This window comes from Lacerta agilis, chromosome 14 (assembly GCF_009819535.1).
Source record: "Lacerta agilis isolate rLacAgi1 chromosome 14, rLacAgi1.pri, whole genome shotgun sequence".
Classification (NCBI taxonomy): domain Eukaryota; kingdom Metazoa; phylum Chordata; class Lepidosauria; order Squamata; family Lacertidae; genus Lacerta; species Lacerta agilis.
The window spans coordinates 48,739,436-48,757,250 of NC_046325.1; the positions used below are offsets into that span (position 1 = coordinate 48,739,436).

A 17,815-nucleotide genomic window follows, 5' to 3' on the forward strand; every position below is an offset into this window, starting at 1 on the left:
GATTACACCACAATTGTCTATATGAGAATTTAGTTGAATTACTTGCTGAGGAAAGATAAACAATGGGACATTTCTCCCTTTCCAATCTAAACTTGGCTGAATAATCTTGTCAGGTAATGATCATGTGGGATATTTTACAAAATGCTTGCATAGCTTTAACATACATATTTGTGGCTTTACAGTTATATTTTGGATTTATTCTGAAATAGATCTATGCAGCCGACATTTTGGAAAATCAACATTTGCTGCTTTTGTATTATTCCAGTCCCATATAACATAGTTTGTTTGCCGTCACTGTGAACCGTCACTGTGAACTAGACGTTCAGCTCGGCATTTGAAGAATTCCAGAAGAATGTCCGTGTTAATTTGTAGCAGCAAATACACATAAAGAACTGTAGCCCATTAGAGCATGACAGGAGACTCCTTCTCATGTATCACCACTCACCTGTATTAAATATTCTGTAAACCAAATTAGAATTTGGATTAGGTTGGTAAAATCCAAGGCAAGACCTTGAAAGTTCAGACAAATCCCTCTCAGGGTATGAAGGGATAATGGAATTCATTGAACATCATTCCACCACCAATCAGAGCATGCCTAGTCACTTACAGGACTTTGTGTCATATCAATATGTCTCTAGGAATGATGCCTGCTTCAGAAGGGAAAAGGCACTATTCCCTCTGTATTTCAAATCCAGCTGCATTTCAGTTGCAGCTCAGTATGATGTACTCTGCAACCTGGCAGCAGATAATTAAGAGAGGTCTAGCTTAGTCTAAAAAACTATTTGTCTAGGATGCATGTATCTTCCATGCAAACATGCAGTCTTATGAACTTCTATGGATTCTAGCCAGAAAGGTTTATAAACTTTGACACGGGCATTAATGCAGCAGAAAAACTGGATGCAAACATGGCATGAGCCATTCGACACAGTTAAGCCCCCTTTCCTCTCCCCTTTTCTTTAAGGGGAGGGCACTTAATGTTTGAATCTGGTTTGATATTCTGCTTCAATGTGCTAGCTGATTTGTACAAAACTATTTTTTTCTGTATTTAGACAAAATGTAAAATGACCAATACAATGAGAAAAAGTGGATGAGGGAGAATGAGTGGAGCACAGGAGCTTGAGATTTGCTGTGGCATGGTCTCGTGGCACTGCCTCCTGGTTTAGTGCAGGGGTGGCCCACCTGTGGTCTCCAAATGTATGTTGGACTACTGTTGCCATCACCTCTGACAACAGGGCTGATGGGAGCTGGAGTTCAAAGGACACCTGGAGATCCCCCTTCCCTTATCTTAACTGGGACAAAGAAAGCATGAAAAAGGCCACAACGTTTTACAGCCTCTTTTCATAGAAAATGTGCACTGGTTGAAAGAAAAAGGTTGAATGCAATATCCTGCTTTGCACAGAATCTGCCAATTTTTCATATTAGAAAATACTTGTCTTCCTTTGACCCTGCAATCTTTTGTTCCTTGGGATGCCACTGAAGGGTGAAAGGATGGAGAGGGAGATTCAAACTCAGAAGGAGGGCAGGAAAAGGTGTGGTGCTGGAGGAAGGCATGACTCTGGGGGATCCACAGCCTTGCCAGCCCCCCAACAAGCCCTCAGACCAGGGAGAAAAATATGCCAGCAGGTAGTTAATTTCCCCTCCAGTGTTTGCAATGGAAGGGAAATTGTGAAAGAAAGAAAACAGTGGGAAAAGGACGGAGGAGCCCAAGGGCACTCCTTTCCCCCTTACTGCACTTCCACCCTGCTGGCAAGAGCCCAGGAGGGCACTGGATAAGGTGGCTCAGGCGCCTTTGATTCTCTCCATCTCACCTTAGGATTGCAGCCTTAGCCTAGGGCAGAACAGAAATTTGTCCTCCTTCTCTTGCATTGGGCTGAGCTGGCAGGATGTGGGAGGAACACTCTTGCCCTTCTCTGTCCCTATATCTCTATTTTAAAAAAACCATTTGCATGGAAAAATTCCTTCCAGTAGCACCTTAGAGACCAACTAAGTTTGTTCTTGGTTTGGGGAGATAGGGAAGGCTACGGATCCTCCAGAACTGCCCCACAGCCCCTTTTTAGCCCTTCTGGTGTCAGAGCTCTGATACTGATTCTGGCCAGAACTGTGGGTGCTGCTGTGGCGGCAGAGAGGGACAATCCAACACTGGATCTCCTTCTCTGAGACAGAAGCTCCGAGACCCTCCCAGAAGCCAAAGGTCTTCAGGCTCAAGGATATATAATATTTTTTTAAATGGAAGTTGCCTTATGAAGGCTATGTCCTGAAAGATGATCCAAGAACAAATCAATGCACTTGGAAGTAGGTCCCATTGAACTTACTTCTGAATAAATTTGCACAGGATAAAGTTGCAAGTTACGGTGTTGACATGTTTATGAATGATGTTATGTTTTCAACCATAAGCAACAATTTCCTGCCTGAAAATACTTAATGTGAAAAATAAATGGATAAATATCCTGAATGTGTGTGTGGATATGTGTGATTACGCTTACACACACACACACACACACACACACACACACACACACACACACACACAGCACTGAGCTCAGGGTAGCTGCCCAAAATGGAAATCCTTGAGTTTCTGCTTTGTTCTCTGTGACATGTAGAAGGTACCTAATGTCCTCATGTCCTTACACGTGCAGTGGGCGTGCATGATGCGCCCAAGCACACCCTGATAGATATAGATAGGTATGTATGTATGTATGTATGTATGTATTTTTATAAAGCAGGGATCAAGGTAAGCAGAAGGAGAGACACACAGGCAGAATAAAAAGACCAGAATGGATCTGCAGCAGCTTCTGCCTGCGACTGTCTCCGGAAGCAGTGGTGGGCGACTGGCTCCAGCGCAGGCAGTGAGGGAGGAAGAGGGACTCCCTCCTCCGCAGACAAAAGGTGCTGCGCCATTCCAGCCTTTTCCTTCTGCCTGCACCTGTCTCTGCCTGACCTTTCGTGGAGAGAGAGAGCTCTGTAGGGCGAGGGGCTGCTTTTGTGGCAAGCAAGCAAAAAGGAGAGGGCTCTTCCTGTCCCTGGCCCTCCAGATCTGGCACAGGTATTTTTATCGGAAGGAAATATCTCCTGTTTTGGCTTCTTGCCCACTCTTGTTGTAGTTGTTTGATTAGCCTTTTGTCTCTTCACCTCCTCTTTGATGATCTTGTCATTCTCCCCTGCCCATTCTCTTCATTTAAATGAATGAATGAATGAATGAATGAAATTCCCTGGGTGTGCACCCTAATGAAATGTGCCGCCTATAATGCGGTGTCTTTTGTGCACTGGTTGGTGCTGCTGGCCAAATGCTTAGTGGGATGACATCAAGCCATGGCTAAGTTGCATTCTATGCTATGGAGGCAGAAACTCCAGCGTGGAGCTGCCACCCTCCTAGAGTTGTCAAAAATGCCGATGAGAAAGGAGATGTAGAATGAAGAAAAAAACAGTGAAGGAGAAGCTAGCAATACACTGAAACATGTTATTTCACATGCCTGTGAGCTGCATTTATCATTTTGTTTCGTTTAAATATTACAGAAAACATAAGGAACGTAAACACAGGTCCTAGAGACTCAATCTGGCCCCTAACAACTTCCTATCAGGTCCCCAGCATAATTCACAATCCCAAGCATTTCAGATACATTGTAGAATCATAGAATCATAGCAAACGGCTCTTCACCACCAGTCTCAGTGTGAATAACAGAATATTTATCAGAGTCCATCCTTGACACAACCAAGGAACTCTTTACATTAAAAAGCCCTTGGACTCAGACTCTGGATTTTATGGTACATAAAAAGGGAAGAGTCTGCCAAAGTCTGTTGCTGCTCACATTAGGAAGGCAAGAGTTAAATAGTTCTTAGCCTTTGTTTCAGCTTGCACTGGAGTAGTTCAGTAGGTCAGATTAATATTGCTTGCCCATCAGACCCTTCTCAATTCAAAATAAGCCATGTTAAAAATTAGCTGTCAAGCTGAGATGTGGTTTTTTAAAGGTTTCAATCTGATAATAACTGAGTGGTTTATACGGCAGTCTTCAGTGTGGCAGCTTTTAAGCTTCTCACCTTCCCATGGTGAAGCCACTACAAATCACTACAGAGATATGTAATATTCAGAGCTCATGCAGTCTGTTGAGACTCCCAATATAGGGCTTGCAAGTGGCATGACTCCTTTGATTACAGTGCGCTTTGCAACTCCAAACCACTTGCTCCCAACATTTTTTCCATGAGCAAAAAACATGCTCAGTGCCACATTCAGCTGCCAAATTGGAAAGACCCCATTCTTTCGCCTTTGTAAATTCAGAATGTATTTTACTTACACATTCTCTCAAGACTCTTTATTTATAAATGGTAGCCATTTTATGAAGATACATTTACCACATAAGTAATATGTACATAAGATACACGTTTGAAAACAGAAGGTGACTGTTACAAATCCCACCTATAAATTCAACAAAAGAGAACACCTTCTGGTTCTATAGTATCCGTAGTGTAGGATTGCTGAGCAGTTGTCTTCTTTGCCAAAGGGCGTTAAATGATCTCTTAAATTCCATTCCATGAAAACATCAAAAGAACCATGAGAGTTCACAAGCTTTTCTAAGTGAATCAGGTATAGGTTTGTTCACTAGAATAAACATTATCTGGTGAGCAGCAAGCTGCAACTCCATTAGTAAGTGTTTTATTTTATTTGCATGCTTTAGCTGTCCGGAAGATCTTAAATTGTTATCTTCAGAGATCCAGATGCATGCCATGTGGTGTTTGTACAACTAAAAATGAAGGGGTCTATTCTCATCTCGATGTGTGGGGAATCCCTGAACACCAAGAGAAGAACATATCCTTAAGGGTTAAAGGAGGGAACACATGTTTATTTGATCACAGGGCTTAAGGTACTGATTTATATTCATTATATAGACGGCTGATTGCAATACCGGAAAACTTTTTTGAATTTGGAAACTGACTAGCACATCTGACCTCTAGTTTTGCTTTGATTTTTGAACCTGGCAGAAGAGCACACATACTTTTGCCATAAAAGTAAGCCTATGCAGATTGTACCATTTACTGTCAGGTCTATGGGTGGCCCACAGAACTGACAGACAAATATTTGGCTGCCCAAAAAGATCCAGAAGGGGCCCCCAAGATCTCTTACTAAATGGCCAATAGTGTTGCCAGGAGAGCACTTTTGAGTGGGCTGCACAAATCAAGAGCCAGTTTTGAAAGGAATCATAGGGGCACACACATACACCTGCAATTGTACACCCTTGAAAATATTGGGAACCCCTAAAAATACTGTGTGTCCTGAGTGATGCTGTGAATTGTGTATGCAAAAGTTGAAAGAGAGGTTTGCCTGATGTGAGAAATGCTTAATCTTCTGAGTGAACACATACAACAACATATTTCTGAGATGGTAGCTTGATGTGATAAAGGACATTTTAGAAAAATGGTACATATTTTAATTCTCTGTGCTGACATGATTTAGTAGTAGAGTTGGACAGTATAATAGTATATTTTCTTCCAGTGCTCAGAAGTACTAGCTGAGAATCAAATCAAGCATTTTTTGTGAAATTAGAATGCAATGGAAAGCAGACACTCCAACCCAGAGTCAGGGGTAGGGCTCCCTGCCACCATGGGCGTTTCCCCTCTTTTAAACCCAATCCCTCTTTGAAATCAAGTATCTGTTTAATATTAAACAATTGAAGCAACTTCTAGCTAGAAAATTATATCAGCTTTGCTTTCTGATTTATGACTGTTTCTATTTTGGACAGCAGGATTGATTGATCAGCGTAGGAAGCAGGCCTGTTTTGCAAAAGACACCGTCTTCCAAGCATTAGAACAGTACTGGTTGCAGGTTACACAGATGGGCATAAATATCCTTTTAAAAAAATATCAGGTAATGTTACTAAAAAGGCTAGTTTGGGCTAATTTACTACTCTCCATGGTTACAGTTGTTGTGATGGTACAGGATTGAACCAGGGCAGCTACATCCAGCTACTATGAAGCACAGTGGACTTCAAGAACCTTGCTTACAAAACGAACTTACCTTGCATTAATGAGGTACTGTGCTAGGCTGATGTTTGCAGGTGATCCTGTGATTGTTACTTGTCGTTCTGCTGAGCCTTCTGTGGCATTTGCAATCTTGATCTGCGCTCCTGACATTTGCCTGATTTCATTTATCTTACTGCCTTGTCTGCCAATGATGCAACCTATTAGCTAAAACAGGACAAAAACAGAGTTTAGGGCAAGAGATGGAAGCAAAAAAAAAATTTCTCACAGCAAACCGGGGGTGGTGGTGGGGTGTTAATAATCCAACCTGCAATCCAAGCGGCTAAGCCTACTATAAAATGACCTTAGGCAGCAGAGCCAAGTATCATTAAAGGACAGACAGTGGATAATTTAACTAGAAATTATATTTTTTCTACTGTGTGGCCATTTAGATTTTCCATCACAAGCACCAAAATATTTGGGTCAGATCTGGATTCACTGGTCTTTGTCAAGGGGCATAGAAATCTAAAAACTGAACAAAATAGCTTTAAGTCTGCAGGGATTGTTTTTCAAGCGATTGTATTTTAGTCTCTTCAACTTTTTCACTGCCTAGGACACAGGATGGCATGTGTAAGATATCCTCTTATACTTCTCCAAGCATCTTGTACATCAATTGTTCCTGGCATCAATTTTCTCAAGAGACAATGGAGTGCGCCTACCAGGGGTGAAGTTTTCAACCCCTGTGGCAGCACCAAAGTGTGTATGGAGGTTCCAGGCTACCCAGACAACAAGACCCTCCTCTTGGCCTTGCTGTTGTGGTCCAAAGGAAGCAGAGCAATACGTTTGACACCAGCTTGGCTGCAGGAGTTGGCAGAAGGAGGCGTAGAAGGCTCCATCCAACTGTCTTAGGGTCTCCACTCCAGGTTTGTGTAAGGTTCACTCCGCTCCTTAGACTTTTCTTCTCCTGAAGACATCCCATAAGGCAGGGGAGGCTTAGGATCAAAGTTTTCTTTCTCCTAGATGGGCTACCTTCCCAGTTGGACGAGCCCCACCTGCCCCTCATTTCCCCTACAGCACCTGCAGAAACCGCCTTCTTGACCGTTGGACCCACTCTTGGTCTCGTCTGTTCAATCCACCAGAGCCTGTCTCTGCATGCAGGGGAAGTCCCGAGCTCACCAAGGATTTGAGACCCATTGACTCCCCTCACCTGGTTTAGCTGGCCAGTCAAAGCTGTTCCTGGGATTGTGGCCGCTGTCACATGCTGACAGCTTTTAGGAGCCACAGGTGACGGCTGAGTGCAGGGTAGGGACCAAAGGTGGGCAAACTACCCAAGAAGGAACACGATGTGTCCCCCACCAGAGGTACTACCCCTTCCCTAACACCCCTAATAGCTCTATATAAATACCAGGTGATAATGATAATGGTGAACTGAGCAATCTAAATGTACTCAATAAACCAACCAACCAACCAAAAAGTAAGAAATATCCTCATTAAAAATAAAATGCACACTATTTAGAAAGACAGGAATTCAAATGAAAATGCTATTAAGTGGTCAACTTATGCAAAATCAAGTTAACAATAAAGGTTGCCAACTTTTTCCTAACCAGGTTCCTACATCTTTAACAGGGTTGCCGTGTTTACTGGTCGTTGCTGCTGATCTTCCTGGGTCATAGGGTGACATTAGCGGGGGGATCACATTGGCCCCCATGTCCTACTCTCACTCCAGCTGATTTATGCACATTGTAAAAGGCACAGGAGCCAACCTGGCTGCAAGTTTTCAAGAATTGGCAAGTCTAGTCTTAAAGGTTGCAATAGAAAAAGAGGAAATCCAGTCGATAAAGAAAACATTAGCCTCCCTAATCTCCCACACTTTTCCCTGAAGGCTCTTCTGTGCATTAAAAGCTGCCCATTAGAAAACAACCACTGTGCCCCTCAGAGATATTTCCTCCTCCCCTGCATGCCTCTCAAACTATCCTCCTTCTTCTCCACCATAACTCCTTCCACATCTAACTTCTATGTCCTGACCTACCTGAACTGTAAACACTTCAAGGTTGAGAAGTCTGGTCTGACAGTACTTTCATATCTATGACCACTTCATAAGCACTCACAACTCCAAAGTGTTTTTTTTCTTCTTAAGTTGATCTCAAAAAATTCTGTGTGGATTTTAAAGGATATGTTCCGATTTGTCCTTAAACATATGGAAATGGAATTGAATAGATGGTATTTTTCATGAAGCATCAGCCCCGTAAAGGGTGCCCTTGGATGGAGAGGCAAACAGAGTCTTCAGTGACAAAAGCAGATCAAGGAGTACCCACAGACGTATGCACAGTTAGGGGAACATGCACCCACTCACCCTGAACAAGCTGAACATCACACACCTGAGCAGACAAACCTCCTATTAACAGTACCTCTACCTTGTCTGGATTAAGCTTTGGTTCATTGGGCTACATCTAGTCTCACTGACTCACCTGAATTTGATAAAAAGGAGAACGTTTTTTCCTTTTTTCCCCTTCGGTTTTATAAACAAGAATAATGTTATACAGTGGTACCTCTGGTTACGTACTTAATTCATTCTGGAGGTCTGTTCTTAACCTGAAACTGTTCTTAACCTGAAGCACCACTTTAGCTAATGGGGCCTCCCGCTGTCGCTGCGCCGCCAGAGCACGATTTCTGTTCTTATCCTGAAGCAAAGTTCTTGAAGCGTTATTTCTGGGTTAGCGGAGTATGTAACCTGAAGCATATGTAACCCGAGGTACCACTGTACAAGCAAGTATACCAAGTTTCCTCATGTCATTTGTATATCACAAAAACAGCATAAAAAGGAGAAGTTGTGTGTCCTCTATCTCCCTCTAAACCTCCAGATGAACTCACTCAGTGCCTTCATGCAGTGGTTAAAAAACATGAGAGAGAGAACACAAGTGCCAGGAAGTCGAGCAACAGACCCCCAGCTCCACCTTCTGGAATCAGCCATCCAAGTAGAAACAGAACCACTGGAAAGAGAGCCCCCAGTTCCCAGACCCAGCTCAAAAGAAGGATACCACGGTTGATGGTTCCTCATCCAGAGAGGGATTGCCTTGCAAAACTGTAAGTGTATTTCCCTTAGCTGGCCAGGGCAGATGGCTCCGCATTCAGGGTTAAGCTAAAATCTGAACTAGGGACTCCCCAGTTCATGCTGTATCAACTATGATAGGTAAGAGATATAAACACATTTCAAGAAGAAGAAAAATTAAGTGTACTTACATCATTTGGAATAGTGAGTTCATGGGAACTGGTTGGAGAACTGGTATCCAATCCTAGATTTGAAGGACAAAAGAGGAAAAAAATTACAACGGTGATTTTGAAACGGGGAGAAGCAAAAACTCTGGCATTCATAAGTTTTTTAGTTTAAAAAAGTGGAGCAAAGAAAAATATTGAGCAGCTAGCTCAACAGAAAATAAAGCCAGAACTGCGGATATTAGAGCTATGTACTACCGTATATACGTGAGTATAAGCCGACGCAAATATAAGCCGAGGCACCTAATTTGACCACAAAAAACTGGGAAAACTTATTGACTTAAGTATAAGCCGAGGGTGGGAAATGCAGCAGCTACTGGTAAATTTCAAAAATAAAAATAAATACCAATAAAAGGCTTGGAAAGAAAGGGTCTCTTACATGGAGGGCTAAGGGGGTAAGGGGGCATATTGTGGGTACATTTCAGGGGGCAAGGGGAATATTCTGGAATGGATTAAGGGGGAAGGGGGCAGATTCTGGGAAGGTTTCAGGGTGGGTGGGGCATATTTAGGGAGGGCATGAGAGGCAAGGGGGCATATTCTGGGAAAGTTTCAGGGTGGGCAGTTTCTAGGGTGGGCAGAGCTGGGATGGGCAGGGGTTAAGAGGGAAGGCTTGGAAAGAAAGGGTCTCTTTACAGGGAGGGCTCAGGGGGGGCATATTCAGGGAGGAATTAAGGGAGCAGATTCTGGGAAGGTTTCAGGGGTGGGTAGTTTCAGGGTGGGCAGTTTCTATGGCGGACTGAGCTGGGATGGGATGGGGGCAAAAGCAACAGGCTCTCTGGGGCTGAGCCGGCTCGCGCGCCTGCTCGTCCTCCTCCTGCTCCCGCTGCCCCTGTCGCTACCTCTGTTCCCCTTCAGGGAGAAGGGACGGGAGGAGGAGGAGGAGGCGATCCTCGCGCACAGAGCAGTGACTGCTCTGTGCAAGGCATCGGAGAGGAAAAGCATCGAGGAGCACTTTCTCCCCACTTTTCCCTCCCCGATGCCTTCCGCAGAGCAGGCACCGGATCATAGAGTCTCAGCGCAGTTTCTACAGTGGGCAGAGCTGGCATGGGCAGGGGTAGAGCAGGCACAGGATCATAGAGTCTCAGCGCAGTTTCTACAGTGGGCAGAGCTGGGATGGGCAGGGGTTAAGAGGGAAGGCTTGGAAAGAAAGGGTCTCTTTACAGGGAGGGCTCAGGGGGAGGGGGCATATTCAGGGAGGAATTAAGGGAGCAGATTCTGGGAAGGTTTCAGGGGTGGGTAGTTTCAGGGTGGGCAGTTTCTATGGCGGACTGAGCTGGGATGGGATGGGGGCAAAAGCAACAGGTTCTCTGGGGCTGAGCCGGCTCGCACGCCTGCTCGATACTTGTCCTCCTCCTGCTCCCGCTGCCCCCGTCGCTACCTCTGTTCCCCTTCGGGGAGAAGGGACGGGAGGAGGAGGAAGAGGCGATCCTCGCGCACAGCAGGCACAGGAGGAGGGATCAGAGAGCAGGCACAGATGGGGGATCGGCAGGGCAGGAGAGACAAGCAGCAAGAAAGGATCCCTTTCTTGCCGCTTGTCCCTTTGCAGCCGCCCGCTTCACCTGAGTATAAGCCGAGGGCGGCTTTTTCAGCCCAAAAAATGGGCTGAAAAAGTCGGCTTATACTCACGTATATACGGTAATTGGAATGTAATTTTTTAAAAGACATTGGCTCCTACCAAAATAAGAAAAGAATATATATATATATATATATATATATATATATATATATATATATATATATTCATCGTATATATATGATGCTGTTAAAGGAAAATAGAAAACTGTAGGTTTCAATTAGCAATAAAGTTAGAAATCCAACACTTGGTTGTAAAAAATAAATGCATGGCTCAAATTCAAACTTCCAGAAAATAAAAAGTGGGAATCTAAAGCCAAAAAAATACATATGAAAACTGAAAAAATACATAAATATGGGGAGAAACTAGGCAAGCTATAATGTTATACAGGGGATTAGTCAATTTGCAGAGGGTTGGAAAGAAGGGTATTTTAAAGGAGAAGGGACGAAATCCCATTAAGGTTGCAATAGGCTAGATTAAATTTGGATGGATAAAAGGAAAGTGCTTAGGAAATGCAATTAATGTGTTAACACTCAAAATTACAGATCTACACAGTCCACAATAGTACAAGGAACAGATTCAGGAGCAGCAAGTTAATGATAAGAGTAAGGAAAAGAGTACAGTACTTCTTAAAGAAGTTTATTTATTTATCAGATACACCATATATCCATGTCAGTTCCACTTCATCCATTTTGATTTTTGTAAGCAAATATTTCAACAGTTTACAGGTGTTTTATTTTCTTTGCGTACCCAACAAATTTGTCAGTTTAAATTAGATTATTATGCCTAAATTAAGCCAATTCTCTCATAATATATAAATGTCATGTCAACTGATTTACTGAACACTGTGTATTCAATTCAGTTTCCCACAAAAGTTTTGATGTATGTGATAAAAATGTTATTAATTGCCATTCAAAGTATGTGCCAGTGTGCAGAGCTTGTCTTTTGAAAATACATAAATCTATAATTCCACTGAAACAATTTTAATTATTTCAAAAATAGTCAATACATTAAATTTAACATAGGGTTGCCATACGTCCAGAATTTTAGAAAACTGGCAAAATGTACAGGATTCTGAGGTAAAACTCAAAACAACTTTGAGTTTCCTAAAAGAATCTCAACAACTTTGAGTTTCCCCCAAAAAGCTCAACAACTATTTGAAGAAAATATATTTGTGGCTTAAGATGGCATTTTGTTCAATCATTAAGGCAGAAGAGGGTATTCCAGGTAATTCATTAATATAGAAATTCAGCAAGAACTTGAATCTGCAAAAATGTATCAATGACCCACAACACACAATATTAATTCCAGTTTACGCAGGCTCCCTTTGAAAAGCAAATGTGCAATTTTAACCATCAAAAACTTCAGGCACATGGCACACCCTCAGTGGCTCATAACAACATTTGATTTTTGATAAAAGGAACCCCAGTTCTTAAGTTGGTGGTAAAATTGAGGTAAAGCACATGAAAACCCAGAACAAAGCAAAAATGTTTAGCAATGACAAAAGAAATCTGATAAAGGGAGCCACAGGAGGGGAAAGCGTCACAACCAACAGAGATTAATGAGTAAAAACAAAAGGAGCATTGGCCATTGACTACATTTAGCGATCCAAATGTTGCAATGGCCCACGGGAAACAAAGCTGTTAAGAAGAAGGACATCCCCAGGGAGTCATGGGTACGTACCAGGGAAACCAGGGGTGGTCTGCCCAAGGGGAGTAAAGGGGGGATGCTGCATAGCCAACTGGTGAAGCTTGGTCAACTGCAGGGCAGGATGGGAAATTAGAACTAACCAATCAAATGGAATTATTTCAGAGTAGAAAAAAAACCATCTTAACACGTTTCAAAACTGGATTAATTAAAATTAAATAATAAAAAAGTTTTAAATCATTCACTCTAGTCTACTAATAAAAAGTTAAAATTACATTGCTACCGTTATTACATGTAAATGGCTACTGTTAATATCTTTAACTACTGTTCTGTATAATATTTACAATTTAAAGACCAAAATATATAACATGCATAAAATGGGGCGGGGGTTAATTTGTATCTGGGCCACTGTACTTTCTATAGCAATGCTGGCACAAAGTTATTTGAGAGACGTAGCATTTGACTAAATGTTTCACTGCTAAGGAGGGTCATTCATAGATGCTTCCTTGACATTTAGATACTCAGAAAGTAATGCTGCCCAGAACAAATAGAAGAGAAAATAGAAAACGGAAAGCAATTTACATGCGTTGGACTCACGTCTGGATGAGGGATGGCATACTGGCCTTGAATGGTGAATGCCTGCAAATGACAAAGACAGATTACAGATTCTCAGCAGCCATGTAACTAGAAGAGTTTGTGCTTCAATTTTTTTATTTTATGTTTTAAGAGAGTGTGCTTGTTTTCAATTTATGAATAAAAAATTCAAAGCTTAAGGCCCATGATCTACAATCCACAAACTTTGGCTTGCCCAATTCTTCGACGTGTGGAGTGGGATATCATATATCAAAATCTTTTGTTTCAAAAGTTGTTTGTAATGCAACTGGAGTGGGTGGCAGGGAGTGCAGCCCATGTTTCTAAAGGTGCTACATAGGAATATTCCGAAGCAGCCCAATTTGGACAGTTGTTTTCAGTTGTGGGTCTCCAGAATTGTGTGCCTGACAGTAAATATGCACTTGGGGCTACAGTCCTAAATCTGGGATCCCAAATCCTCCTCCTTTTATCGGTATTTGCATCTTTTACACAGATATTCTTGGAACTGAAGAGCCCCAAAGGCATTTTCTAAACAAAGATTTGATTTTGTGAAAGTATTTGCTCAGTGTGAGAATTGGAATTCCTCTTAAGATATAAACAAGTCTAGGTATTATATTTATTTTAAGAGCATTGACTTTCCCCCACAGGGTCAGGTTCAATGACTCCCATCTGTCAATGCCTATTGATACCTCGTGATATATTTTGTTGATGTTTAATGGCACTATTTAGATAAGTCTTGTGGTATTGATATGCCTAGATATTTAATGCTGTCTATGCAAATATGAGATTGGTATTGTTTAAACGCCTGAACCAAAAAGTTATTTCCTATTAACATCAACTCCGATTTGGACCAGTTTATAGTATATCCAGAGATATTGCCAAACACATCTATATTTTGCATTAATATTGGAACAGTGCCAATTTCTTAAGTTTTTAAACAGAATTCCATCCCTAGAAATGCTGGTGCATGAATAACTAAAAAATACTGGATTGGGACATTATTAATATGTGATAAAAAATATATGAGTATGTGATAGGTGGTCTGCTCTAAGGGGATATTTTATGCACAGGGTCCTGAATGCTTCCATATCTGACACACCCTCAGCCACCCCCTACCAAATTAACCTGTTCCAGACATGGCTTCCAACCTGGTTGGGGGGGGAGAAGGAGTCGTAGGAACCGAGGCATGGCAGGGAGCATGCTGGTGTTAAGGGCGGCACAGGTAGGATTTGGGGACAGCAACAACAGAATTACATCTATCACATCAGAATTACTAGAAAAGCAGTACTATACCAGACAGAAAAGTAGTAAAAGTTGAAAACTAACAGGCGCTGGCTGAGGTTGGGCCAAGACGGTGTGGTTTCCGGCTGAAGTCAAAATGGTGTCTGCTCTTACCTGGCCACCTGCAAAAATTATGGGTGCAGAGGCAGGTTTGGGGCGGTAAGGAATGGTGGCACCTTTGGGTGGTGACTGAGGATGAAAACATAAGGCAGTAAGAGAAAGTAAAAATGCATTCAAATTTGTTGCTTGCAAATTATTGTTATGGTACTGACAATCCCCAAAATGGGATAGTGAAAGACTCAAAACAAGACTTAAGGTTTTTAATGCCTGAATTGTACAGGGTGTTTGAAAAGTAACGATACAGCTCTGGACAGTGTATTCATAGTGGGTGTACAGTTACTTTTCGAACACTCTACATTTCTAGCCAGATATAGTAGTGTAGCATTTACATACATGGATGTTAAAAGTTTTTTGTTACATACTGTTCCCTGTTACTGGGAAGTTTTTTGTTACATACTGTTCCCTGTTACTGGGATGTAACATACATCCAGTATCTACAGTGGTACCTCTGGTTACAAACTTACATTTTTTTATGGAGGTCCGTTCTTAACCTGAAACCATTCTTAACCTGAGGTACCACTGCTGCCACCGCTGTACGATTTCTGTTCTCACCCTGGGGCAAAGTTCTTAACCCAAGGTACTACTTCCGGGTTAGCAAAGTCTGTAACTCGAAGTGTTTGTAACCCAAGGTACCACTGTACTTGGTAGTAGAAAAGAAAGCCTAACCAGGAAAACTGTGAGCCGCAATTGCTGTCAAAGGGATTCATGTGCTATACTGCCCTAATACAGGGACACGGGTGGCGCTGTGGGTTAAACCACAGAGACTAGGGCTTGCTGATCAGAAGGTGAGTGGTTCGAATCCCCGCAACCGGGTGAGCTCCTGTTGCTCAGTCCCAGCTCCTGCCCACCTACCAGTTCGAAAGCACGTCAAAGTGCAAGTAGATAAATAGGTACCACTCCGGCAGGAAGGTAAATGGCGGGAAGTTTCCATGCGCTGCTCTGGTTCGCCAGAAGCGGCTTAGTCATGCTGGCCACATGACCTGGAAGCTGTATGCCAGCTCCCTCGGCCAGTAAAGCAAGATGAGCGCCGCAACCCCAGAGTCGTCCGCGACTGGACCTAATGGTCAGGGGTCCCTTTACCTTTACCTTTACTGCCCTAATGGCAGAGAGCAACCCTCCAGAGTTCCCTGTATAGCCCTCAGAGCTCTCCCCCAGGCCACATCCCATACTGGCCCAGCTTCTAAGTCTATTGTCCGTGAACTCTGATAATGCCTCTTACATGTCTGACTAGAGGATAGAGAGGGGTGAATGAGCGCATGTTGAAACTAGCCTACGGTACAAAGGTGAAATCTCCACCCATTGCTCCACCCATTTGCATGTGGCCCTCACAGCTGCCCAGAAAGAAAAGCGACCATCGGACTGAAAATAATCTGAGCATCCCTCAATCACAGTTACTCAGATTTGAAAGACACCCTGCAACAAAGAGCTCTTGATCATCATTATTATTATTTTTAAAAAACCCTGCATCCTACCTCTAGCATTACCACACAGATTTGCTTCACACACTGAATAATGGCGTCAGGAGTGCCCGATATTGTAACTGCACGTTCTGTGGAGTTTGGTAACATATCGCCAGCAACTTGCACTTGGGCTCCTGTAGACTTAAACACAAACAAAGGTGTTACAAGAAATGCACAGCTCACCACATCACGCAAACTTTTCACTCACTGGCGCATTTTAGACATCTCACTCACCCATGGAGGAGGGACGTGTGAGGAGGGAATGGCCTCCTCCTATCCTTGTGTGCTCCACTGCCTTTCTCCTCCTGGTGCATTGCTGGAGGGAGTTGGCAAGCATTTGCCTGGCTGTACTTTGTCCTGTTGTTCAGACTGTCAAAGTGGGGCTAGTTTCAGGAACGGCCCCATGTGCCGGCTGTGCACTGCCTGCCACCCCCGCCACAGCCCCGCAGCAATGAGGAAATTCCAAGTTGGCTGTTGTTGCCACCACTTTCTGACCCTTGTTGAAATTCTTTCACGTTAATTTACCAGTAAATGGTTTGGGTTTTTCTCACATACTGAATTTGTATCCCACTCTTTCTTCAAGGAGCTCAAGGTAATATCTCCTTCTAAGGTAAGTTAGGCTGAGGGACAGTCTCTTCCCCAAGGCCACTCGCTGAGCTCACTGAGGATTCAAACCCACGCCTCCCTCATCCAAGTGTATCTCAGGTTCAGTGGAACACTGCTGACTGAATGTCATTTAAAACCAGGAAACAATGTTATATGACAAATCCTTAAGCACTGGAGTATTTCATTATCACAAAAGCTGTCTGGTTCTCCTTGTCTTTAATATTTTCTTTTTGATGATTTACTGCAGCCTCAGTTTTTTTTACCTTTACCAGTTTTTGTAGTTAGCTGGAAGAGTAATTAAAACTAAGATTTTTACAAATCATTAAAGCACCGATTAAAAATAATTGGTGGTGCCCGAAAAAAAATCCAGCCTTGAAAATGAACACAATTCCTCGATGGGTGATTCTTTATTATTCAATATCTGCCTTTTATCATATGTTTCGTATGATATTTGGAGTATTTCATAATGGTGAAAGAATACTAATGGTGGCTGCTCAGTATCTGCATACAACCAGCTGTGAGTAACCCAGTCGTGTAATGGCTCCGGGCTGTTGAGGCTGCTGCTGCCACATTTCCCAGGGACAGATTTGCAAATCTGGGGACTGTCCCTGGGTAACCCTATGTTAGGGTGCATTTCTGAAGAGTAGCACTGGGTGACTGCCTTTCGGTCCCTTGGCTGTTATGCTGCGGAGTGCCATAAGGCACTGTATTGTCCCCAGTGCTATATAATATATTTACAGGTTTAGATTTGTATTGATTTTTACTTATTTGGGGGGCATCTGCACCCCCTTGGCTAGGCCCATGGGGGGTCACAGGAAGGAAGGTCGGAAGGGGCCCACAGTTGGAAAAAGGTTGGGAAACCCTGGTTTGAAGTACCAGCTGCAGAGCTGTGCCTGACAGGGAATTCCTGGGCTGACTTAGGCAAACCAGCCTAGCTGGCATAGCGAAGAGCAAACCTGCTAACGTGACAAAAAGTGCTGGTGGGCCACCTGAGAGAATCCTTTAGCTCCGGGAGTGAGGTGTGTGTTTGAGGGCACAGGAAAATGAAGTTTTTGAGCGAGGGTTGCTGGGAAGGAAAAGCAGGAAGAGGAGCTGAGGTCCATCTTGGGCAGGCTGGCGGAAGGTTGCCTGTGCTGCTGCCTCTGGAAATGACCATGCTGTAAGACCTGGACTCCCCCCATGCAGACTGAAGACGCAAATAGGTGAATGAACCATAATTCTCCAGTGGAGCACAGGCCCTGTGTGGGTGCCTGGGCTCAGCAGAGGGAGGGGCAGGCACCCAACTTTGGTAACAATATCTGTATGAAAGCATTGG

The 17,815-nt window shown here is 43.2% G+C and overlaps 1 protein-coding gene across 6 annotated transcripts in view; it reads right to left on the reverse strand.

Annotated features, from left to right (window-relative positions):
- Positions 1-17,815, reverse strand: part of LOC117058596 (poly(rC)-binding protein 3-like) — a 152,205-nt gene that overhangs the window by 6,221 nt on the left and 128,169 nt on the right. For 3 of the 6 annotated variants that reach the window (XM_033169840.1, XM_033169843.1, XM_033169842.1), the window contains exons 7-12: positions 15,907-16,035; positions 14,360-14,503; positions 13,025-13,081; positions 12,479-12,554; positions 9,190-9,242; positions 6,008-6,177 (exon numbers count right to left, since the gene is read on the reverse strand). In XM_033169840.1, the coding sequence (XP_033025731.1) occupies positions 6,008-6,177; positions 9,190-9,242; positions 12,479-12,554; positions 13,025-13,081; positions 14,360-14,503; positions 15,907-16,035 (629 nt within the window). Of the gene's footprint in view, positions 1-4,265; positions 4,807-6,007; positions 6,178-9,189; positions 9,243-12,478; positions 12,555-13,024; positions 13,082-14,359; positions 14,504-15,906; positions 16,036-17,815 lie in introns of those variants that run through there. The other 3 variants (XM_033169845.1, XM_033169846.1, XM_033169844.1) reach the window with 3 other exon arrangements.